At 41.4% G+C, this 23,680-nt stretch overlaps 5 protein-coding genes across 7 annotated transcripts in view; 1 reads left to right on the top strand and 4 right to left on the bottom strand.

Moving 5' to 3' along the window:
• fmn1 (formin 1) overlaps window positions 1-7,004 on the top strand; it is an 11,566-nt gene extending 4,562 nt beyond the window's left edge. Inside the window, exons 6-17 of the mRNA XM_020603871.1 lie at window positions 95-179; window positions 572-633; window positions 727-815; window positions 917-1,046; window positions 1,206-1,352; window positions 1,741-1,800; window positions 2,191-2,311; window positions 4,749-4,841; window positions 5,479-5,530; window positions 5,814-5,963; window positions 6,396-6,477; window positions 6,691-7,004. Of these exons, the coding sequence (XP_020459527.1) occupies window positions 95-179; window positions 572-633; window positions 727-815; window positions 917-1,046; window positions 1,206-1,352; window positions 1,741-1,800; window positions 2,191-2,311; window positions 4,749-4,841; window positions 5,479-5,530; window positions 5,814-5,963; window positions 6,396-6,477; window positions 6,691-6,744 (1,125 nt within the window). The 3' untranslated portion in view covers window positions 6,745-7,004. The remainder of the gene's footprint in view (window positions 1-94; window positions 180-571; window positions 634-726; window positions 816-916; window positions 1,047-1,205; window positions 1,353-1,740; window positions 1,801-2,190; window positions 2,312-4,748; window positions 4,842-5,478; window positions 5,531-5,813; window positions 5,964-6,395; window positions 6,478-6,690) is intronic.
• A 653-nt stretch (window positions 7,005-7,657) lies between these two features.
• On the bottom strand, window positions 7,658-8,194 carry grem1a (gremlin 1a, DAN family BMP antagonist). The gene has a single exon (XM_020603870.1). The coding sequence runs from the start codon at window positions 8,192-8,194 to the stop codon at window positions 7,658-7,660; it is 537 nt and encodes a 178-aa protein (XP_020459526.1).
• A 390-nt stretch (window positions 8,195-8,584) lies between these two features.
• On the bottom strand, window positions 8,585-12,279 carry scg5 (secretogranin V). 2 transcript variants are annotated; one of them, XM_020604086.1, is made up of 6 exons: window positions 12,099-12,279; window positions 11,502-11,720; window positions 10,933-11,082; window positions 10,537-10,649; window positions 10,355-10,408; window positions 8,585-10,082 (listed from the first exon to the last, which is right to left on the bottom strand). In XM_020604086.1, exons 2-6 carry the CDS (start codon window positions 11,716-11,718, stop codon window positions 9,945-9,947), a joined length of 672 nt encoding a protein of 223 aa, XP_020459742.1. In that variant the 5' UTR covers window positions 11,719-11,720; window positions 12,099-12,279; the 3' UTR covers window positions 8,585-9,944. The 2 variants fall into 2 exon arrangements, with proteins under 2 accessions (XP_020459742.1, XP_020459741.1); XM_020604085.1 differs by having other exon boundaries at window positions 12,072-12,278.
• Window positions 12,280-12,852: 573 nt separating this feature from the next.
• Window positions 12,853-15,647, bottom strand: LOC109962395 (rho GTPase-activating protein 11A). Its single transcript, XM_020604082.1, has 8 exons — window positions 15,351-15,647; window positions 15,173-15,269; window positions 14,715-14,971; window positions 14,366-14,517; window positions 14,137-14,274; window positions 13,817-13,993; window positions 13,631-13,721; window positions 12,853-13,316 (listed from the first exon to the last, which is right to left on the bottom strand). Exons 1-8 carry the CDS (start codon window positions 15,524-15,526, stop codon window positions 13,196-13,198), a joined length of 1,209 nt encoding a protein of 402 aa, XP_020459738.1. The 5' UTR covers window positions 15,527-15,647; the 3' UTR covers window positions 12,853-13,195.
• Window positions 15,648-16,044: 397 nt separating this feature from the next.
• actc1a (actin alpha cardiac muscle 1a) overlaps window positions 16,045-23,680 on the bottom strand; it is a 9,285-nt gene continuing 1,649 nt past the window's right edge. Inside the window, exons 1-8 of one of the 2 annotated variants that reach the window (XM_020604083.1) lie at window positions 19,449-19,628; window positions 17,898-18,051; window positions 17,681-17,809; window positions 17,341-17,536; window positions 17,075-17,236; window positions 16,686-16,877; window positions 16,366-16,547; window positions 16,045-16,261 (exon numbers count right to left, since the gene is read on the bottom strand). In XM_020604083.1, the coding sequence (XP_020459739.1) occupies window positions 16,118-16,261; window positions 16,366-16,547; window positions 16,686-16,877; window positions 17,075-17,236; window positions 17,341-17,536; window positions 17,681-17,809; window positions 17,898-18,026 (1,134 nt within the window). In that variant the 5' untranslated portion in view covers window positions 18,027-18,051; window positions 19,449-19,628 and the 3' untranslated portion in view covers window positions 16,045-16,117. Of the gene's footprint in view, window positions 16,262-16,365; window positions 16,548-16,685; window positions 16,878-17,074; window positions 17,237-17,340; window positions 17,537-17,680; window positions 17,810-17,897; window positions 18,052-19,448; window positions 19,629-23,680 lie in introns of those variants that run through there. The other variant, XM_020604084.1, reaches the window with a different exon arrangement.

Genomic DNA, 23,680 nt, shown 5'->3' with positions numbered 1-23,680 from the left:
CCCCCCCCCCCCCATCCTGTCACAGCAGACTCACCACTAATGACTCACTAATGGTTTCTAGTGGTAAGGTGGTCATGGTAACTGTGTGTTTTAGATCAAGCTGCTGGACGGTAAACGCTCCCAGGCCGTGGGCATCCTCATATCAAGCCTCCACCTGGAGATGAAAGACATACAGCAAGGTGAGTTATAGACTATTTCATTCAGCTGTACTGCAAGAAAACCACTTGGGTCAGAGTTTATTTCTTGTTAGCCACTGATATTAGGACTGAGTACAACAGAAAATATAAACTTTCATACATTTAAAGCACTAATGTCTTCAAACGTGTGTGTAAGTACAATATTACACCTACAGAACCTCAGATTTCATACAGTACACAGGATCACTGTGCTGCTGAGCAGCTTGTCATTGAAGTTCACAGTTAGCTAGGACGCCAATTATGATGTACATGTGATGTACACATATTTGTGGATTTTCTCAATGAAGATATGCTGATATTTTAGAATCTTAGTGCCCAGTTAAATGTTTTATCTCCAGTTAAAATTTGATATCTGTTCACATTCCCACCCTTAGCTGTACTGACAGTGGATCACTCCGTGGTGGACTTGGAGACCATTGAAGCACTGTATGAAAACGTGGGTACTCCAGAACACTTTACTGTGGTTTCAGTACAAGTGCAATTATATAGTTATGAACCTCCTATTTATATTTTATTGTCAACGTGTCAGAGAGCACAGCCAGAGGAGCTGCAGAGGATCAAGAAACATTACGAGACGTTAGCAGAAGACGAAGTTAAGCTGCTGGACAAACCTGAACAGTCAGTATCACAAATGAGACGGCACCAGAAATTGATTGTGTATATGTTTGTGTGTTTACTACCTACTGTGTTTAGACCTCATGTATGTGACTGTGCTCCAGGTTCCTGTTTGAGCTGTCTCAGATTCCAGACTTTACAGGAAGAGCTCACTGCATCATCTTCCAGTCAACGTTCACTGATGGGATTACCTCCATCCAACACAAGCTCAGGACACTCTCTTCTGTCTGTAAGGTAGGAAAAGCACCAGAAACCCAACTCAGTAATATCTTTAAATTAGGGTGATATCTATTAGCTATGAGACGTGGAATAGGAAGCATGTTAAGGTGAACACCAGCTGTCTTTACACAGCCTGAAAAAGGTGTTCACTTTGTGTGTGGTTTCTGTTTTGAGGGTCTGCTGGAGGGCGACGGCGTAAAGGCGGTGATGGGACTTGTGTTGGCTCTGGGGAACTACATGAACGGAGGCAGCAGGGCCAGAGGTCAGGCTGACGGCTTTGACCTGGAGATACTCCCTAAACTCAAGGATGTCAAGAGCAGAGTGAGTGCTCAGTCACAGTGGGATAATCATGGCTGCTCACTAAGAAGGCCTTTGTCTTTTCCTTGTTTTTCATCAGGTTTTGGTTTAGCAAATTGACTTTTTAGGGTTGGACCACCTTATTTATATGTGAATTCAGTGGGTTTTAAAAGGAGTAGTGATGGTTACTTCCTAACACTAAGAACCAGTTTGTTTTATGCTCAGAGACACACTCATACAGTAAATCCCAGTGACTGGATTTACACTGTGCTTGTAATCTGTATGCAGCAATAGCATTATCTGAATATGGAAAAACATGTTAGTGCTTGTTTTTTTAATGAAGGCATGGTTGGTCTGTATAGTTCAGTGGGGTTTTACTTCATATTGAGGCAATTTTGATGTTTCTTTTCAGGACAGTCATATCAGCCTGGTGGATTATGTGGTGTCGTACTACCTGCACAATGTGGACAAGGTACTGGGTGTGAAAGTTCATTCTGGACTTTGGAAATTATATATTAACAAAATAATTCAGAATCCACTTAGAAGCATTTTCGTTAGCGTTTAGCAGCATCTCGTGGTCTAAATCAGCACAATGAATGTACTCAGTTGTTCACCATTCACTGGTAAAGAGTGCGCGATGCTGTGGAAATGGCAGGAATACTTATCTTGAGGCCTGTACTGAAACAATAGTCAGGTACCCAGATGGATGCAGATGGAGCCAATCTCGGCTGACCCTGGGTGAGAGATGGGGTATGCCCTGGACAGGTCGCCAGTCTATCACAGGCAAAGTAAATTAAAACATTTCTCATTCCCTGATTTAACTGTAATGTTTTGTTGTTGTGTTGGGTTTTGAATCCACCAGAATGCTGGCACAGACCAGAGTACGTTCCCCCTTCCTGAACCTCCCGATGTCTTCCTGGCAGCACAGGTCAATTTTGATGACCTCAACACGGACCTGATACAGCTCGGGCAAGATCTGACAAGTATGTGATATAACTGCTGCAGCCTTTATTGAGTCCAGCTGCTTTTATTGGAAGACTTGCAAAAAAAAAACATCCTCCAGGGTAATGAATACCAATACTCTGAGGCTGCACTTGTTTCATAATAGCAGATTGTTGCATACATTCCTAAAAGCATTAGCTCCACTGTGACCAGATGGTGAGTGTTAACATCTGTGTGAAAAACCTCAGCCAGCCCATGTAACTCCATTGCTGTGATTTTGTGTCACACTGAAGACACAGACCAAACCTTGGCCCGGTCTGGTAACGTTCTCCCTACATATACATGTGTTTTTCCCTGCACTGTGCACTGTACGTGCATGTACTCAGAGACTAGCAGGAGTCTTGTTGCTGATACTGGCCTGGCGCCTTTCAGATCCAGCTTCTAATCCTCCTGCTCATCAGATCTCCCATCACTGTGCCTTTGTGACCCTGTCGCCAGCGCAGGGAGACCATAGCTTCCCACTTATGTAATCTCCAGACCTCCAGTATCTCTAGTATCTTTGCATGGGCTTCTGTAGAGATACATGAATCCCTAACCTGCTGGGCTGTATCACCTGGGCTCCAGTGTGGCCCCCAGATGTGTGTCACAGATAGTTTTCTTTACCTCTCAACACAGCTTTATTTTATCGACCTATCTAGCCAAACCACAGTGCAATCTGAATGGCCTGTTGCAGGTTCCTTTTGTCCTGCCTGTTTGAACCACCCTCATGTCTGGTTTGAAGATCTGATTCTGTCGTTCCTCACTCTCCCTGTGTTTTCTGTGTGGTTGGTACGACATGTTTCGCAACACAGTTAAAATGAAATTCATTTCTCTTAAGTCTTTCATGTTGACTGTTGAGGGAAGACTCATAAATAAATTACATTATAATGGGTAATGCACTATAAAAGGTTTAAAGGGTCAGCTCAGCTGCAAAGTGACATGAACTGCAATGACAGCGGAGAGACAACACAGGTAATTAGATTTAAATATGCTTGTCTAAGATGCTCTTAGGCTGATAGGCATTTCTGTGTGCCAAACACCATGAAGAAGACTTTTTGCTTACTCTAATGTACCGTGCTATTTGGTTTCCTTGATACATTTATGCTACCATATAATCTGACATGGGTGATGCTGTGATTTATGAAGTGACCAACCCAAACATATCATCAACAAAACCTTGAAATCTCTTTAAGAGGCACTATGAGACCAAATCACTGCTTCAATGCAGTTTGTGTAATTTAGTCTCACATCTGAAGGTACCACACTCCTCATCAGCTGGTTCTGTTTATGTGCAGGCCTATAACCCTCTTCAGGCTCAAATAAGCAAACTTTCATCTGGCAAAAGATAGACAGGCTCACAACACAATGCACAGAGACCTACTCGCCTCCACAGTTTACACAGTGAATGAAAACAGTATTCTTTTGCAATCTTATCTGGGGCATGTTGATCAAGTGTCCGGGTTGGGGGTGGGAAGGCAGTGGCTTGACCCCCTCCACAGCCTCTATTATGACTGGCTCTGCAGACTGGCTACTCTGATTCACATGGACACTTAGTAACATGGTCTGGCAGAGGTAGAGGGAGAGAGGGTGCAAAGTAGGCGCTCACCATCTCTGAGTGAATCTCCTCTAAAGAGGAGCTGTGCTGGTAGCCTCCTGCTCAAGCACAGGTGGAGCTAGTTCCGCCCAGAAGAGTCCCATTCCTTAATTCAAGAGTTTATAATGGTCAAAGATGGGAAAAATGGGAATAAATTCATGTCATTTTTGGACTGAAATCCAAATGTAAGGATGCATTTCTATCCCGGAACGCTGGACCCAAGATCTGTACTGTGGCTTAATCTCTTCTCCACACATTAAGAACAAGTCATTTAGGTTCAAGGACTTGCAGGATGCAATGTGACATGATTTCAGGGTATTTAGTCCCACAAGTATATGTCTTGCTTCTCTAAAAAGGTTTAAACTTGCCAGTCTAAAATGGTCTAGATCTATGAAAGGACAGAATTTGGTTGATTTCAGGTAACATTTATCTGCAACAAAAGATTCTGTCTCGTTCCTATTTGGAAGAAGAATGAGACAACAGCATGCAGGGTTTTTATAACCTTTAGTTGTCTTTAACATCATTTTTGTTGTGGTGCTTCTGCACTATACTTCCCAGGCACCCCTTCTCCTGTACTATAATAATATCTTCCTTCCTGGGATTTCTGTGGTTTAAAGTCTGAGTAGCTGTCTTTTCTGTGGTGGTTATCACTGCTCATGTTAACTGTGTAGCCATTCTTCTCATTATTGCAAGCAATCCATAAACTAATACATCATCTCCTGGCCAGAGATTGAGTCCCAACAGCAAATACAAAAAGCTTTCATGAGCTAGATTTGATCTTCTCTCAAGGTTAACTGCATTTCTCCCCCATTTTTCTGAATCCTTGTGCTGTTTCTTGCTTCCAGGATGTGAGAAAGACATACAGAAAGTTTGCTCTAACTCTCCTGAAGAACACTTGCAGCCGTTTAAAGACAAGATGGAGGCTTTTGTTCTCAGCGGTGAGTTTTAACAGTCATATGTTGTACAGCTGCAAACTTGTCACAGTCTCTTAGCAGCCACAAAAATATATTCTTAATCCCATTACTGGCCTGAAAATGTCCCTTTGTATTGTTCATGATGTGTCTTTGGTATCTGTGTGTGGGAGACAGGGTGGATTCAGAGTAAAGGCTAGACATTCAGATAGGGATCAGACAGATTTGGCAGTGGCTGAGACACACAAGCAACCGGGCCTTCAACTGAGGCATTTTATGTTGTAAGCCTAAAATACAAGACAACTAGAATTAGGTAGATCACTTAAGTGGTTTGTTGTTCTGGACATTTTTTCTAGGGACTAAAACAAAACTTTATAACAATACAGGAGACAAACAGGTGGTAGTGTACCTCATATTTTACCATAATGACTTTGAATTTTGAAAGTGGCAGCAGGAAAGACTCCCTTTTTTAATAAATAAAAAGTGACTGTGTAATTGCTGCTTTGAAAAGACCAAATTGTTGTCTGGCTCCATTTGCAAAGGTCATCATCATTACAATGTGCTCCTACAAGTATTTATACCAGCAGATTCTCCATAGAGATTATGACTCTTTTTGTAGGAGTCTAATTGCAACTAAACTATTTTCTTTTCTGTTTATTTGCAGCACAAAAAGAACAGGCTGAAGCTTCCTGTCAGTTGATGACTGCACAGAAAAGGTAGGAGAATTAAATGTATACTGCCCTTTGCCTGAAATTCAATGCGATCTCATTAAAATCTCCTCAGCAATCACTTGACAGATGAAAATTCTTTGGAAACTAATTGTAACACATTCTGACATCCTTACAGATGTAGCATACTCAGGAAGCAGCAGCCATGAATGTTGTGCGAAGATTTATTTGAGGCTGACAAGTTCATAGCCTTTTTCTGAAAACTGTTCAATCTGAGCTAAAGTAATTATTTGTGCTTTCAATCCTCTCGTTTTTTATACTTGCTGCTCAGTTTTAAGGACTTGGTTCTGTATTTTGGACTGAAGCCCAGGACCGGAGAGAAGGAGGTGACAGCTAGTCATTTCTTCCTGCTCTGGTTTGAGTTTTGTGCCGACTTCAAGGTCAGGTGGAAGAGGGAAAACAAGAACATCTCTAAAGAGAGGTATCTCTATCATCTTTGCATACAGTATGTCTACAGCCAACAGTTTCTGAAGTGTAATAATTGGTTCATGTCAAATTTAAATTATTCAGTTCAGAGAACTTGGTTATCTCAAAATTCCAATATAGGGCTGATAAACTCTGGGATAACTTAAGAAGATTGTCCTCAAATTATGGCATGTCTGGTTTGAAGTTTGGTCATAATAACTGGGATTAAATGTTACAGTTTGTCTTTATGATACGTATTGTTTTTATTTGATCAAACCTAATTTTTGTTGACATCTTGTGTTATTCATTTACTTTTGCTACCATTAATAAGAGACTCAAATTCATAATTTGACTCACTGGGAGATTGGTTCATCCTCTGAGGTACTGAAGTTTTTTAGGCATGGTTCAAATGGTCCAGGGTTAATAATCTGACACTTACACATTGTAGGCTAAAAGAAGCTAAGATGTCAGTGAAGAGGCTCACAGAAGATAAGAAGGTGGAAACAAGAAGGCTCAACCCCAATAGTCTGGTAAAATGGGATTCATAATATCACAGTTTGTCATGTGTCTTGTGGTAAATCGGCAGACAGTGCTAAACAATACCTTGAACAGGAAATCCAGCAATATCACGTTTTTGTTTCAGAGCATTGCTTTATACAGACCACATATGCCACCAAAGCATTTTCTACGGTGCTGGTGTTGGAAGAACTGATAAAATACTGCTCATATTTTGGTCCCAACAGAAAGAACGAATGCGCCAGAAAAGATCCAGCCTACCTGTAACTCAAGAGCTTTAAAAAAGGATGTGTACAGTGTGTTGCTTCGGGATGATTTCAGCCACACAACTACCTTTTCCTGTCTCTCACTTTGGATTAAACTGGATATGGAACATGGCACCAAATCAACGTTTCCTTGGGGAAGTTTATCCGTTATTCTTACACATCCATGAAATACTTCATCAACTGACACTTTATGTAGTATGATCTATTACTTACAAAATGTATTTAACTCTAAAAGATTTTCAGTTGCTCCAAGTGTCTATAGATTCTTATACATTTCACGATAATTCTGACAATGTTTTACAGTATCTTTCAACAAATAAAATCACTGATCAGAAAAACGGGATTTCAATGCTTGAGAACTTTATTTACACACATTTTTACTTTATATGATACACAAATTAGGCACAGTCATTAAATGAAGTGGCATCTAGCAGTGCAGCTAACCCTTCAGCTCCACATCCCACACAGTGGAAACAGTACAACCATCCAAGTCCTGTGGAGACACATTGTCGTGCACCTGGCACATCCATTAGCCTACATTTTGCAACAAATAAGACATTTTGTATTGTTACAAACTAGCCTTCGTCTACCTTAAGCCCGCTTTTACTGACACTTAAGGTCACCAGTTATTTGAATTAAACCAAGAACTTTGGCAAAGGCCAGTAAATCTTTAAAATCTGTTAATGCAAACTAAATTTATTTCTAAGTAACGGGTAGGTAACACGATTTTTAGTCAGAAATAAGTTTCAGGTCAAACTGTCACTCTAAAGGAACATCCACTGATGTGTCTTGAAACAAAATCTGTTTGTAAATTGCTGGATATCTTCATTTCTACTTCGCCCCTTCCTATTTCGATTATTACCGTGAGTCCTTTTAGCAAAATTGCACTTGTCCTCCAACATCATTACCGGCAAGTGCTGGTTTGCGTCTAATCCGCGTCTATTGCTGTGCATCGGCACTGCTTTATACGCTGGACGCGTTTCTTCCTGGTGCTGGGCGTCTGTCCCGGACAGAAGAGGGTGTACGTAATAGTGCTGAAAGTTTTGGGTTTGCAGGCAGAGCAGGACTGAAAGGCGTTTCCGTCCTGGTAAATGTGCCTTGGGATGTAGAAGGAGTTGCACTGTCCGTAGCAGAACCGGTTGATGATGGCGCGGCTCAGGCAGCCCTCCTGGTGGATAGTCTGCTTGAGAGGCTGCGTCTTGCACCAGTCCAGGCGCAGGTACCGGCGCTCCGTTACATGCAGCGCTTCCTGGCTGGACTCCAGCACCTCATCGGTTGTGGATGCAGGCCCCGGCCCGCGGGAAATTAGGCCACCGACTGGGGGCTGTAGGCACCTCTCCGAATCATTTGGGTTGTACTTGTTTAAATTTGGTGAAGCGCTTTGAAAGTTCACAGCATCTAAACTCAGTGGGCCGAGCAGCAGCACTAAGACAACTGCAGCGATCAATACTGGTAGTGTCTTCATTACTGAAGCTGAAATGAAAACAAACCTCATATTAGTCACTGACGGAGCATTTTACGCACAACTTTTACGCGCGCATTACGCATAAAATAAGCAGTGCGCATGCAGTTTTTTTCCAAACACATAACAACTTGTGAGTTTACTTTAGCAAGCAGAACCAGTAATGACAGTTTTAGTTACCTGTTTATTTAAGGTCCTCACAGAAAAACCTTGTCCCGTCAGACAGTTTTGTCCTCAGCTCTGTCCTCTGTAGTGGCTTTATGGCTGACACAATGAGAGGCTTTTCTAAACTGTCTTGAGATTCAGAGCTTCAGCAGAACACACCCCAAAACCCTAACCCTCTCTTTATCTCTCTGAAAGGGGAGAAAAAAATCCTCCTCCAAACTTTGCCAATGCAGATAAATCATTTATTTGAACAAAAACAGAACACAAACATTTTTGGCAGACAAATTTGCTGCTGCTTGTGGAGACTCGTGTTACTGCATATACCATGGTGATATGAACAGATGATAATCAAAAGAACTACAGTATTTACCATGATATAGTGAAGTAGATCACAATCATCCCTTACATGACAAAGCAATTATTATTTATTATTAGCTTCTCTATTGAATCTTTTCTTCAAGACGGAGGTGATTAGCTCTTCATATTAAGTTATACAAAAATTAAACATTGAGGGTGAATATAGATCTATGTGATGTCATGAATAAGTTTTATTCCTCCCAATCAATACCTCTTTATACAAGTTCATATTGTTGTAGATATACCGTACACTGCCAGTTAAATATTTAACCTCATATATCCTGGTTTTTGGGTTAAATCTCAAGCAATGTGACTACTGCATACTCCTTAAAACTAGAAAAAGTAAGGAGTTGGTGTAAAAGTGAACCAAGAATCACTTTCCCTCTATAAACATTCTAGACCTTGTCGATTCTAATCCAATACCCACTGGTTAACAGATATTTACAGATACTGTATGTCCCACATCAAAGTGTAAACCTTAGTGCTCAGATAGTTTGACATGTACTGGGGATGTATTTTCTCTTTAAGACAATCTTTCAAAGTGAAATGCAATGACAGCAGTTTGCTTTCTGATCTTTAAAGTTACTCATGACCTCATTATTTCCCCAGACACACAGAAACACTCCAGTACTTTAGAGCTGAAATGATCAGCCAATTAGATGATCTAGCGACAACAAACTGTAAACTGTAAATTCTGATCATAGATTGTCTTTTTTTTCATGGTATCAGCTTCTCAAATGTGACAATTTGCAGGCTTCTCATTTTTCTCCAATAGTAAACTCAACATTTTGCGGGTTTTAACTGTTGGTCAGAAAGCACATGCAATCCTAGTTGGTATTGTGCATGAGTGTGTAGATCCCAATGATAAGTAAACCTGGCGCTCTTGGCTCCTTGTTCATGATGACAGCTGAGTGCCATTGTTTCACCACAGTCCTAAAACTTTGTGCCCATGAACCAAGTTCCTGGATTGTAATGCCTATATGTTAAAATAAAAACATGGTAAACAAGATTACCAGTTTTAAGACAGACCTGGGCCAATTCATATGTTTGCAATACAATAATACACAATGGGGACAGTTTTTTCCTATTTACCATTTCCTATTTTATACTACTTGAACTGAAGTCAGTTTCATTGCTTGTTAAACCAAAATGCCCATATATGCAGTGTTAAAATCTTTAATCTGAGAGTATACTGTAGTATATTTCACTTGCAACCTACAGGTGCAAGAGTTTAGGTTGTGGTTTTGCTGGCAGCAGATCTAGTCAGTGCCTCCTCCTCCTTCTCATCCTCCTCTTCAGAGAAGTGAGGAACCGATTTCTTGGCAACCACATTGTCAAGCCTTTGGCCCATTAAATATGGGTTGACACTCTGCAAACAGGGAGACAATAATATGAGTATGCATACTGTAAATATGTGCACAACTTCTTAACATGACCAAATAAAATACAAAAATGCTGGAATACAAAGTTTTATCCGCCCCAAAAATCTAAGTGGGTTTGTTAGTTTGTTCAGAAAATATCACTTCACATCTAAATCAGTGGGTTTAAGAGTACAGCAGTCCCTTCAGGGGCAAAGCTCAGTGCTGCTGATGTGGTTTCTCAGATCAACACAGGAAAAAAGAAAAACAAGAAACACTCTACCCTTTTTCTTCTTTTTGGCCCTCCTTTCAGTTTTTGGTACAAAAGCTCCTTGCTCTGAGGGGAAATAAAGAAATTGCATATGCATTGTTTTACAGCCAGTCACAAACAATCAATCAGAAGGTTATCAGGAGATTAACTTGTTATGAAAATAATCAGTATTGGGCGTCCTGCTCTGTACTCACCCACTTGGCCAGGGCAGGGTAGTCATGCTCTGGGTCAAACAGGTGCTGGTGTTTCTGAAATTCTCTGCTGAACTCAGCTGTGTCCGGAGCATTTTCCAAACATCCGTCTGCCGCTTTAAAATTTGATATGACATAGGGTGAGGTTACTGATAATGCACCACTTTCATTAAGCATGCTGACAAATAAACAAGACCTCTTTAACCTCCTTTAAAATTAAGCCCATAGAATGAAGTCATGAAATAAACTGTCTTACAAACCTAAAGAGTTGGGACCATGATGCAGCAACAGCAGCAAAATTTGCACTGAAATTGCTGAATTTCAAAGTAGCCGTATATTGGGAGTCATTTGTTTTGTCCTGCTGCGTTTACATAATGTGTCCAGAATGAGAGTTTGTACCTGTCTTCCCCAGGGGACAGGGGTTTGGAGGGTCGGGGTAGCTGTGGTCATCACTAAAGTCTTTGGGAACATTGTCGCCCGTCAACTCAGCCACAATGTTGGGGATGTTCCCATAGGGGCCGAGGTGCTGCAGGCCTTCGTGAGCACCACCTTGTGGAATAAAACGAGCATTACAGTTACCACAAATACACCTGCAACATCACTACCAGCTACAGTAGAAAAGCTTAATATAGAACAATGTCAGCATCATCCAGGTATTCATTTTTACAATACAACGTTTCAAGTATAGGATCTAATTTGTTGTTTCGGAAAAGAACTGAACTGCAGTGGCCCTAAACAGAACAGCAGTATCATTATAATGCTTGGAAAGGGATTATATTTGAATGCATCTGGGGGGAATCTGAAACTAGCATCTAGCAATTTGGAAACTAAATAAAAAAAACAAATACTGAGCCGTCATTAGTGTATTATTTTATCAGAACGAGGGGGAAAACAAGAAACATTGGAGTGACGACTAGAATTTCGGTTACGTCGTCTTTATTCGTCTATTCTTAATGACCTCATATTACCCTGGATGCTCTGAGGCCCGACGATGTTGGTGGCCTGATGTGCGGGATATTCCACCCTGGGTCGTGCGATGCCCAGCTGCTCCATGACGCCGTGCAGCAGCCGCTGGATGTCGGCCTCGGACACCTGGTCCGCCGTGCGGGGACTGTGGGCCGGAGCCCTGCTGAGCTGGAGGGAGAGGAGGAGGCCGAGCAGCCACAACCGCACCGCGGAGCCCATTTCTGTCGTTTGCAGGGTGAAAAACACAAATCAGACCGTGCTGTAGCTACAAGACAGACAAGCGTGTCAGTATGTGCACACAACTCTAAAGTAGAATGGTTCATAGGTTTTAATGTTTTCTCTCGATATGGTCAATAGAAAACAAAAAAGGTGCTGCAAGTAAATGAAAGAAATCTTTGGCGCACCACGTACTAGTACGTAAACAGAGCCATTAAGTCTATAAATAGCCTATTAAACATAAAAACACACCTACTTTATAATAAAAGCTGTATTTAAATGCATTGATTTGATACAATTGATTTTATTTTTTACATAATGTCAAAAATGATCAAGAGTATGTGTATTTTTCTTACCGTGTCCGTGCTGTTGGAGGGACATACCTGCTGCGCGAGACCTCTTTCAAACTGACAAAGAAAACATACGTTTCCGGTTTCCAAAGTAAAATGTTGCTTCAGAAACACTACGACAAAAGGATTTAAAATAGATTTCAAGCCGATTTTCTCGCACACATAATCTCATTTGAGTTAGCTGATATACATGTTTTTATTTATTTATGTCTTCTCAGGTTTTGTCCTGTTTTAATAGCCATATTTTTCAGAGGAAACACTTGATTTCCGGTGGCATCAGAGCTTTTGATTAGCCTCGCAGGAGGATGCGATTGGCCTCGCTTGACGATTCAGATGCAGTTGCTAGGAGACTACAATCCCCAGTTCTCATTGGCTGTTACAGGGTGCACGGAACATTTTTTCTGTAGTCATAAGTAATTATCTTTATCAGGTGCTTTTTCAGCTTTTGGTTCCATGATGCTGATCCAAGGCTACCAAATAGCCAACCTGAGGCAAATCATAGAACGCAAATTAGACCTTCGCTACTTCGTATTTGGCTTTGGCTCAACTTTATCCTTTATTTTTACCTTTTATCCGGACCTTAATACTCAAGAGTCTTTAAAGCTGTAGACTGGGATACAGTTGTGACCACTCTGATGATGTGATCCACCAATTAGTTATATATAATTTCTCTCTTACTGGGATTTGTTTGTTGTTGCTTATTTAACCTCTTGTGGGTTGCCAACACAAAATTCTGCGGTGAAATTAATAATAATAAAAAAAAGCAAACAAAAGATTGCTTTTTTTCTTTAAAAAATTGCTTTTATATACACATTCTTGGCATTTTGAGTTTGAATCTTTGGTTTCCATTCAAGATAAACTGATGATAAACAAGTGAACTGCCTCACTTTACACTTGCACAGGTAAAAATACACTTCAGAAAAAACAATTTAAGCATCTGGATACCTAAGACTAATAGTCTTGTTGTGAAATAGAGTAAAAGATAAATTTATTAAAATAAACAATGCTAAAACATAACTTAAGTTACTTCCTATAAACACAGTATGTTACTTTAAGAATATAAACTGGTGAATCAGAGATCATGACCTAAAATGCTGTATTTGGGGCAATCAACATGTCTACTTTAAATACTATAGTGAAGCACGTCTTCTCCAAGGTGTGAACTTCAGTTTCCCCACAGCAGTGAGCACAGGAGAGTTGTCTGCATCAAGCCCTCTGCTACGTCTGGGGAAATGATATGAACGCAGATCTCTGCAAACAAAAAGGACAAACAGGTAAAACATCAGCTGGTGTGTATTAGATTTGGGATGCTGTCATTTTAAAACATGAAACCACTGATACATATGACAGCTCATACTGTAAACATTCCTGGGTTTTCAGTGCAGATCATCTTTGGCATCATAATATTAAATTCTATATTATTCCAAAATTAAGGAAAGTACAATCTACAGTCTTTCCAATTACTTCTCACAGGGAAAATATTTTTTGGAAATCTCACACAGTCTTCCACGTCAAACTTCCTCGCCACCTAATGACTTAACTACTTGTGTCATTCTGTTATTTACCTTTTTAATTTCTCTTGCGATGTCTTACAGGTCTCTTTGCCAATAGGACTGGAACCATCAAATAAATCTGGTGCAGGTCTGAAACCTTGATCTATAAACAACAACAACAACAATATCATCGCATTCTGTACAACAAAGAAGTTTCCCATGTGCTAGAGCATGTTTCCTTCTTCATATTATATTTACCTGCACAAGGCATGATGGCCCTAAACAGAAGGATATTGGGGAAGGTGTCCATACCAATGCTTCTCCTGAGGGTTGGTTTTCCTCCTGATGAGGAGCCTGGGCTCTGCTCAGCGACCGGAGGAGGTGGGACCTTTGACCTCCCCTGAATCCAGGGCACAGTCTTTACACTCTGTATTACTATATGCATTTGAGGAAATGAATTAAAAAGAGAACACAGGAGCTTGATACAGTTCAATTTTGTATCTTACACTGTTACTGCTTAAATGACATTCTACCTTTGCATTTACACTGATTTTTGAAGAAGTCAAACTAAAAATTACTTTTTGCTTTTCCTTTGAAACTGTGTTTTTCTCTGAAACTGTGTTTTTCTCTTTGGCCTTGTTTTGATTGTGCTCGTTTCAGAAACCGGAAGTTCATCAGGAATTCCATACTGTCCCTCACAGCCTTTGGAATAACACCTGTAAATATAATAAAGACCATAACATAGCAGACACATACAAACAAATGTAATTCAACTACAGAGCCCACACAGAAAAACTGGTTTATGACCAAATAAGCGAGGATTCTCAATGAAGGTGCGCAGGAGAAGAACCCTGAGTTCAAGTCGTCCTTCACTCATCTCTGACATGTTTGGAGGCGGTAAAAGACATGGGGCAAAGACAGTGGCGAGGTTGGAGCTGGTCATCAGATTTTCAGCGCATCTTTCAGCAGCAAAGAAGAGAAAGCCAATTAAATCATCGTTTGCTAACCCAGAAAGTACCACTCTGAAGAAAAATAGCCATTTGATAGCCTGTCAATGCTAAAATCTAAACACAAGGAGCTGTTTTAAATACAAACTGTACAAAAGGTACAATCCTTTGACTCTGCCTATTAAGGTTTAATCTCGCTATTGTCATACCTGTGGGAGACTTTGGAGAGAAAGTCAAACAGGTAATGCAGACAGGAGCAGTTTCTGGCAGGTAGCAGACAGGACAGCAGCTGGAGGGCTGACCGCCTGTCCTGCATGTTAGATAGTTCCTGGGCTTTGAGCAGAGCTGCATGGAGCTCAGAGGGAAACAATGGTTCTGGTAGTTCTCTACAAAACTGTTTGATCAGAGTGGCAACATCATAGGGGTGGGCTGTGGATAAACACTGCTCTCCCCTGTTCAGCTTGGCCTGAAACCAGAAACAGAAGTGCATCCTGATGAATATCTGGCCACAGTAACAAAGTTACTTTATGTAGCACCACAAAATTTATTTCTTCATCGATCCTGCTGAGAAACAGTTTGCTGATAAAACACTAAAGCACTGTTACTCCAGGGGAGTTTTAAAACCATACAGTGGAATTTATGAGCAAAGCAAAGATCAAAATCCTACCCTGAGGGTCTTAATGCGAGAAAGAGCACCTGGCTTTCTGAACAGGCCTACAGTCCCAGCACGCTCCAGAAGAAACACACAAGCATCCACCAAAAAGCTGAGACACAAAACATGTAAACAGCAATTTGTCGATAACATTTTGTCTCAATATGAAAAGTCTTCTGCTGTGTTCACTCACCAGGGTACGAGGCCAAACTCAGGTATGTATCGCCTGGGTACATTTTCTAGAGGAACACCAAAGATCTTTGCACCACTGAAGAACAGTCTCTCCCCTTGCTTCTCAAAGCTCTTCACAGTTATCCCATAAAGAACTTGTAGGTGAAACCGAATCATACTGCTATCTGTAACATTCATTACTTAACAGGTGTTGAAAACTATACAGTTCAGTCTCTGTTACTGGCTGGGTAAAATCACTAAAGAACAAAAAGGACAGGCTTTATTATGCTCATCCACATCAGCTGTGACACAGGAAGCAAGTAATGAAGGAATAGTGGTGCATTCAGGTGACATGAGAAAAATGGTAGATATGAGCTTTTGACATGAAAATAGGTGGCAATAGATAGAACTTCACAAAGTTGCTCTATATCAGAATAAGCAGCGTAGTGGTAATGGGTGGATGGATTTTATATCACTCCTGTTCCCTTGATTTGCTGCTGCTCATTGTCAGTCCTTTGGGATATTACTAAAGTTGATATTGAAGTTGAATAGAAAGAATAAATACTACTAGGTAAAATTATTTTAAACAGTTTAGCCATAGATGACTAATATATGTTGAGTCAACAGGCCTATGGACATTTTTTGCATGATCATGTTGAGTCAGACTCCAGATTACTGTTAAAAGCAACTATTTTTATTACAACATCACATGTATATACAACAAAAGGTACAGTAGAAACAGATATGGAAGGAAAGTTGGTGAGGGGGTCTTTGGTGTTGGTTTGATATTTAAAAGCACTTCCTGTGGACGATGGAGGGGCCAGCCTCATCGTATTCCTGCTTGCTGATCCACATCTGCTGGAAGGTGGACAGAGAGGCCAGGATGGAGCCGCCGATCCAGACTGAGTATTTCCTCTCAGGGGGAGCGATGATCTGCAGGAAAGCAGAGGAGGAGCAGAGGTACAGGTTGGTACAAGAACATTTTACAGTATACCTAAATAGCTTTAACCACTCAGTTCTGTTGTGTAAAGGTTCACCTTGATCTTCATGGTGCTGGGGGCCAGGGCAGTGATCTCCTTCTGCATTCGGTCAGCGATACCAGGGTACATGGTGGTACCACCGGACAGCACATTGTTAGCATACAGGTCCTTACGGATGTCAATGTCACACTTCATGATGCTATTGTAGGCAGTCTCATGGATACCAGCAGACTCCATACCTGAGAAGTGAAAGGAAGAAAAGTAAGCAAAAAAATTTGTTTCAAGAAGAGAATTTAGAAACTTAATCCCTTATAAATATGCCTTGCAGAATGAGTGGCGTTCCCAGAGAATAACCCTGACTGCTGAGTCTGACTCACCGATGAAGGAAGGCTGGAAGAGGGTCTCGGGGCAGCGGAAACGCTCATTACCGATGGTGATGACCTGACCGTCGGGCAGCTCGTAGCTCTTCTCCAGGGAAGAGGAGGAGGCGGCGGTGGCCATCTCATTCTCAAAGTCCAGAGCAACATAACACAGCTTCTCCTTAATGTCACGCACGATCTCACGCTCAGCTGCAGGGAGGAAATTTCACAAGTTTAGTTGAGTTTGATCTCACAAGTCAACACTGCACTGATGTATCATAGGGATTTAAATGAAGTTAGTGTACACAAACCTGCAGAAAACTATTAATCTTGTTTTACAAAAATCCCTGTTTTGTTTTCAGCTAACTGATGGAGACTGCTTGTACTTTACAGTAGGTCTGTCTTACCAGTGGTAACAAAGGAGTAGCCACGCTCAGTCAGGATCTTCATCAGGTAGTCAGTCAGGTCACGACCGGCCAGATCCAGGCGCATGATGGCGTGGGGCAGAGCGTAACCCTCATAGATAGGCACATTGTGGGTCACACCATCACCAGAGTCCAGCACAATGCCTGTCCAGAAAAAGAAGCCAAATGTCAGATGGTGACAGAAACAAAATAAGGTGAATGATTTTATTGCCAGTGAAGGAGGTGTAAGTACTTGTTGGTAGACTCACCAGTGGTACGACCAGAGGCATACAGGGACAACACAGCCTGAATGGCCACATACATGGCAGGGACGTTGAAGGTCTCAAACATGATCTGGGTCATCTTCTCTCTGTTGGCCTTGGGGTTCAGGGGGGCCTCAGTCAGCAGGGTAGGGTGCTCCTCTGGGGCCACACGGAGCTCGTTGTAGAAGGTGTGGTGCCAGATCTGGGTAGCAGGGATGGGGATGAGGAGTTTTACTGGTGTAACACTTCTCAACGCATAGTAAGTCTTTTTATTTGTTAATAAAAATTACCCAAAACCTAATTTGTTGAATATGCAGGAATAGCACTGTGGCTATCTGCTTCTCACCTTCTCCATGTCATCCCAGTTGGTGATGATGCCATGCTCAATGGGATACTTCAGAGTCAGGATACCTCTCTTGCTCTGGGCCTCATCTCCCACATAGCTGTCCTTCTGACCCATGCCCACCATCACACCCTGAGAACAAAGAAAACATCTCAGAAACTCAAGATAAAGACAGCCTCGGATTTAACTACAAAAATAAACGTTAGAAAGATTTTCATACCTGGTGACGGGGACGTCCGACAATAGATGGGAAGACAGCACGAGGAGCATCATCACCGGCAAACCCAGCCTTGACCAGGCCAGAGCCATTGTCACACACCAAGGCGGTGGTCTCTTCGTCGTCACACATGCTTGGACCTTTCTTGGCTGGCCTTCTGTACAAGAGAGGATGGAAAAACCGGCACAATCTTAGGCTGAGATATTCATAGGAAAGTTTTATTGTATCTGGGCGAGGAGCTTCTATTTGATAGTTTTTTACAGCCAAACACTGAACATTATGTGCTCTCTTCAAGGTTATGTAAGATGATCATTTGCATGTTCAAATGTGTAATATTTACATTTGAAGTCTGCATGAAGGATAATTTCATATGAAGAGACAAAACCTTGCAATACTTAGAAACAATGGACCCAATCTCCTCTCTGACAGCTGCCTGAGAAGCCAAAACGGGACATGAATCAACCCACACAAACACACTCACAGCCACGTCTATTTTCAGCCTGGGGACCCTTTCCACTCCCCCACCTCCCCAACAGCTTGTCTTCTGTATCTTGTCATTAAACTGGACCCATTTAACAGCTGAGGCAGTGTGTCATTTGACAAGTGGCAGTGGAAGCCTGGGCCTCTCCTCAGCTGTTGCCACTCTAGAGCCAGACCATGTGCTCTGAGCCTTCCAGGATCTCAAGAGCCACTACAGACACCCCCCATTTTATCAAGGCTTCCCCATTCAAATTAACATCGAAGTACAATTTAAATGCCTGCTGTAGAATTTGGCTTGCTGTTTTCATGGAGATCACCCTCGATATTGCAGATGAGACTTATGAAGCTGTAAAATGTACTGGCATCATTGCAATGACAACTTTTCCTGACAAACTGTGAGCCAACTGTGATGTTACTGCTTAAATACTAGGAAGATCAAACATACACTTTTTAAATTTGTATTTAGCCTCTTGTAACCATGAAATTTAGGCTGAGATTAAAAGGCTTTTCTCCATAGTGTTTTGGCTAACTACATTTCCTTTATGGTGGGTTTCAGTGAAAAGTTCTCAGCTTCCCAAAATGGTACAAATACTACTTCAATCATTTTTGTCCCTGCTAAGAAGAATATCCTGTATGACACATTAAATAAGGTTTAATTTAATTTAATATTAACAACTTTAAAACTCTATCTGTATTGGCTTCTAGGTTTTACATAGTTCCTGGTTAGATCTGCATGCCTGCCACTCCACAGAAAGCATCTAAACATCAGTCTTTCCTTATCTGCAGAGTGAAGGTCACAATTAATGAGCCTTGATGGCCTGTCCATATTTCATGACAGTCTCTACCTGTCCAGCACCACCAGTTTTCCTTTTGTTCTCTTTCTTTTGCTTTCTTTTCCCTCTCCCAACAGCAAGTCCTCACACAAATAGAAAATATAAGAACTTTAAACTGTGAATAATTATAGCCATGTAATATGTACAATAGTAACATTTTAAAGCAGCAGTGTCTATTCATCCTCCCTGTGTCCTACACTCCACATGCCAACAGCTGAAACAAGACAGCAGAAGGACTCACCAAGTTGTAACCACAAGACTGGAGTTTCCACTGGGACAAGGTAAGAGGGTGGAAGGGGTCCTTAAATATGTCCCAGCATCCTGAGGCTGGGGGCCAGTGGGTGGGCTCAGGAGTTCACACAAGCCCAAATTAAGTGTTGCTTAGCAAAACAGTTGTAAAGTGGATCCTGTGTAGGACGTCACCAAACTGGAGAAAAGATGCCATAGAGATGAAAAGCAATGGACATATATAGAGGGATGTTTCATGAAGACTTTTGACTGGATGGATGGAAACATGATAAAGGACTGAAAAGTTGGATTATCTGTGACAAATAAACACTTAAACAGTTAAATTTCGGTGTGACTAAGGACCTACTGTTCTTACAGCTACTATAACTGCAGCAAGTTAATAGTATATTAGCTTGTGTGCATACTTCAACAGTCAAATTATGACATTTAAATCAGCTACAAAGAGTCTAAGGTATTTAAGAAACCTCTCAACAGAAATATCACCAACTATAAGTTGCAGCATCTTTCTTCAACTCATAGGCCGTGGAGCTGCTCTTCAGGTCCCAAAGGATCTGTTAATATGGCTAAGCTCAAACAGGGCACTGGGGATGTGGGTGATAGGAGGCTGTGATGGTAATTTGAGATCTTCTCTAAGTAATCTGACCAAGAAGCTGTCTAAGGGGAACTGCCTGTGACAGTTTACCAGTGTATGGCATATGTGAAGAGCAAGGGGGGGCAGAAACATGCCAGGCAGCTGAGAGGCAATATTGTAAGAGGGGGTGGGAGGTAGCTAAGGCCAGGCCCCAGACTGACAAGTGATGGTTCTCAACTCTGGTTGGCTCCAGTGTCTCCTTTTAGGGAAATGGAGTTTAACCAGTGCCAATGGCTGCATGTCGACACAGACCGAGGGAAGAACAACGAGAGCTCAGGCTCCTTATTCGTCACCTCGTACTGCCCCTTGTCCGGACCTTATCAGGCTACTGTGAGTGCAATAAAAGTGTAAATACCCCCACACCATCAACACCGACAGATTCCATTTGTAGCCATGTGCTGTAATGTCCCTGGGAGAGAGATGCTATTAGCCTATTTCTATTACAGGCTTTTACATAACAGATATCCACATCCTGCATTTTGGCCATTTAACAACTCATCATAAAATTATGGGTATATTTGCTGGTGAGCCAACGACAGCATCTTAAAGGATATGTTCCTATTTTTTCAAGATTTTCTTTAAACAGCACTCACATATAAGTTATAGTTTTTGTTTTGCTGAGCTGTTGTGGAAGAATAGTGGCCTAATGCACATGAAATACCCATTTGATTGATCAGTTTTAAACAATAAAACCAAAAACACAGAACAAGGGCTATGGATGTCAACCCCCATCTCATCACAACAAGGGTTCCTATATTCAGGTGGAATACCAATCAACCAAATATCATTGTCAAGAGGACTTGAAAGATTTGAAAAACTTTAGGGAGTGTACTAACCCAGTGATCTCACCTGTATGGTCCAACAAAAGAAAAAGATTATGAAGATATATATGACTGGAGTTTACAAATCAAATCAAGGCAAAACAGGAACACAATTCTCTTTCTTTTACCACAGTGGTGGTAGCAATAGTGATTTGGTAAGGTTTTCTTTACCCCTGCAAAAGCAGTTAGTCATTATTACTGTTATTACTGAATTGCTGTTTTTTGCCATACTTGGTGGTGCTTTGAAACCCTAAGATGTTTTAAATCATTCACACTGAAAGTATGGTAGCATTTATACCAAACCAATCAAATATAAGTGTGGAAATTGTTGCCACAGCCTCACTCCTTTAAAAACAACTTCCATGAGTTGTTCAGAAAGAAGTAGAAGGGAGAGACATCACATTAGTTTTTGGATGAAACTGTTGCTGTGTTTTGTCAGCAGCTCTCTTCAAGTCAAAGAAGCACATCCCATCTTCATCACCAGGTCTTTATCAGGATAAAGCAGATTGGTCTGATAGGGGTCATGGTTTCGTGGAACATTACCCCCCACCCCCCCACCCCGCCCCCCAACACACACTTCAACAGCTGTTAGCAACAATTGCTTCTTAACAGTCAGTCCCACTTGGAGTCTGTTTACCACTAACAATACATACACAGCATTTGCAGAAATGGTGAAAGAAAGAGCACAAGTAAATGAAGATGGTACATTTTCTGCAAAGTTGGTACATATACATACAAAGTAATATATGTTATTTAAAGACCTTTATACAAAGCATTGTACAGAGGTCACAAATTATAGGATTTTTGTATTAAACAAAAAGAAATCATACAAGAAAAGGTAATGGCACTTTTGCAATTTCCTGGTTTTCTGCATAATTTGGTCATGAAATGAAATCTTCACCAAAGTCACCAATATCAACAAACACAATATTTCTAAACACAAACAGTCCTGATCTTTCATGTCTTTATTGAACACACCCATTAAAGACACAAAGTCATGGTGGAAAAAGTAATGGCAACACTGCTTTAATAACTGGCTGAACCACCTTTGGCAACAATAACCTCAAGCAAGTGCTTCCTATAGCTGTGGATTAGACCTGCACAACGTTCAGGAGGAATTTTGAATCATTCTTCCTGACATAACTGCTTCAGCTCAGCCATATTTTTAGGATGTCTGGTGTGAACAGCTCTCTTGAGGTCATTCCACAGCATCTCTGTTGGGCGGAGGTCCGGCCTCTGACTGGACCACTCCAAAAGGTGGATTTTGTCTCTCCAAATCAATTCTGTAGTAGATTTATTTCAGTCTTTAGGGCCATTGTCCTGTTGCATCAACCAGCTTGTTCTGAGCTTCAGTTAGCGGACAGCCACCCTGACATTATCCTGTAGGATACCTTGATAAACTTGGGAATTATTTTTTCCCTCCACAATGGCAAGCAGTTTAGGTCCAGAGGCAGCAAAGCAGCCCCATATCATGATGCTCCCTCCCTTCACTGTTGGGATGATGTCTTCATGTTGGTATGTCGTTCTCCTTTTACGCCATACATAGTGCTGTGTGTTCTTCCCAAATGATTCTACCTTCTTTTTATCTGTCCACAGGACATTTTCCCAGTAGTCTTGTGGAGTGTTAAGGTGGTCTTTGGCAAACTTCAGGCGTGCTGCAGTGTTGTTATTGGAGAGCAATGCTTACTCCATGGTGTCCTGCCATGAATACCATGCCGGTTCAATATTTTGCATGTGGTGGACTCCTGAACAGAGATGATGACCAACTCCAATCACTCCAAGTTTTTAACTGTTCCTCTAGTGTTCTTTTTTTTACTTCATTGAACATTTTGTATTGTGCCTTTGGAGTGATCCCTTGTTTGCTAGACTTGTTGGCTAAGTCATTCTCTGAGTATCACTGTGCTTTGAATATAGCCCACTGGATGTGTTTTATTGAGTACTAAGAGCTGTGTTGAGCAGACACCATCAAGCACTGCCAGCAGTTTCTCAGATAATGTCAGGTCTATAAATATAGGGTGTTTTGAAAGTTTCCATGTCAGCCATTGTTGTGCACCATGAAGGGAGCTACAGGCCTACAGTGTGCGGTTTGCGTGATATGTATCTATGTGCTTCTGTGTAAAGGAGTGAGATGTTGAGCTGCATAGAGTTGTTAATTCAGCAGTCCCTGCAGGAGAACTGTAGTAGCATTGCAGAAATGTTACTGTGACACCATATACAGCAGAATAATATATTGAAGCAAGACTACAAGTATACCATAAGGCCCTACATGACTGGATTTTTTTCCAAGGTTAAATTTATACTTTAAATCTGCAGTATAATTCTGGGTATTTAAGTTAGCTTTTTCCCCCCAACACTAATTAAAGACTGTAAAGTTTGTGACATTCTTGGGATTGACATCAAAGTCACTCACCCTAATATACAACAACAGCATAAAGGCTTTTTAAATAATTAGATTAAGTAAATTATTGTCTTGGTTGACACGCCTCTGCAACGTCGCATGGCGGTCGGGGGCAGTGCCTCTGGACTGGCAGACCGGGGTGGTGGTCCCTCTTTTTAAGAAGGGGGACTGGAGGGTGTGTTCCAACTATAGGGGGATCACACTCCTAAGCCTCCCCGGGAAAGTCTATGCCAGGGTACTGGAGAGGAGAATTTGACCGATAGTCGAACCTCGGATTCAGGAGGAACAATGCGGTTTTCGTCCTGGCCGTGGAACACTGGACCAGCTCTATACCCTCTTCAGGGTGGCAGAGGGTTCATGGGAGTTTGCCCAAC

The sequence above is a fragment of the Monopterus albus genome, unplaced genomic scaffold, assembly GCF_001952655.1.
Source record: "Monopterus albus unplaced genomic scaffold, M_albus_1.0 scaffold63.1, whole genome shotgun sequence".
Lineage (NCBI taxonomy): Eukaryota > Metazoa > Chordata > Actinopteri > Synbranchiformes > Synbranchidae > Monopterus > Monopterus albus.
Note: the sequence above shows the minus strand (reverse complement) of the source record. Positions and strands in the feature narration are given on the sequence as shown.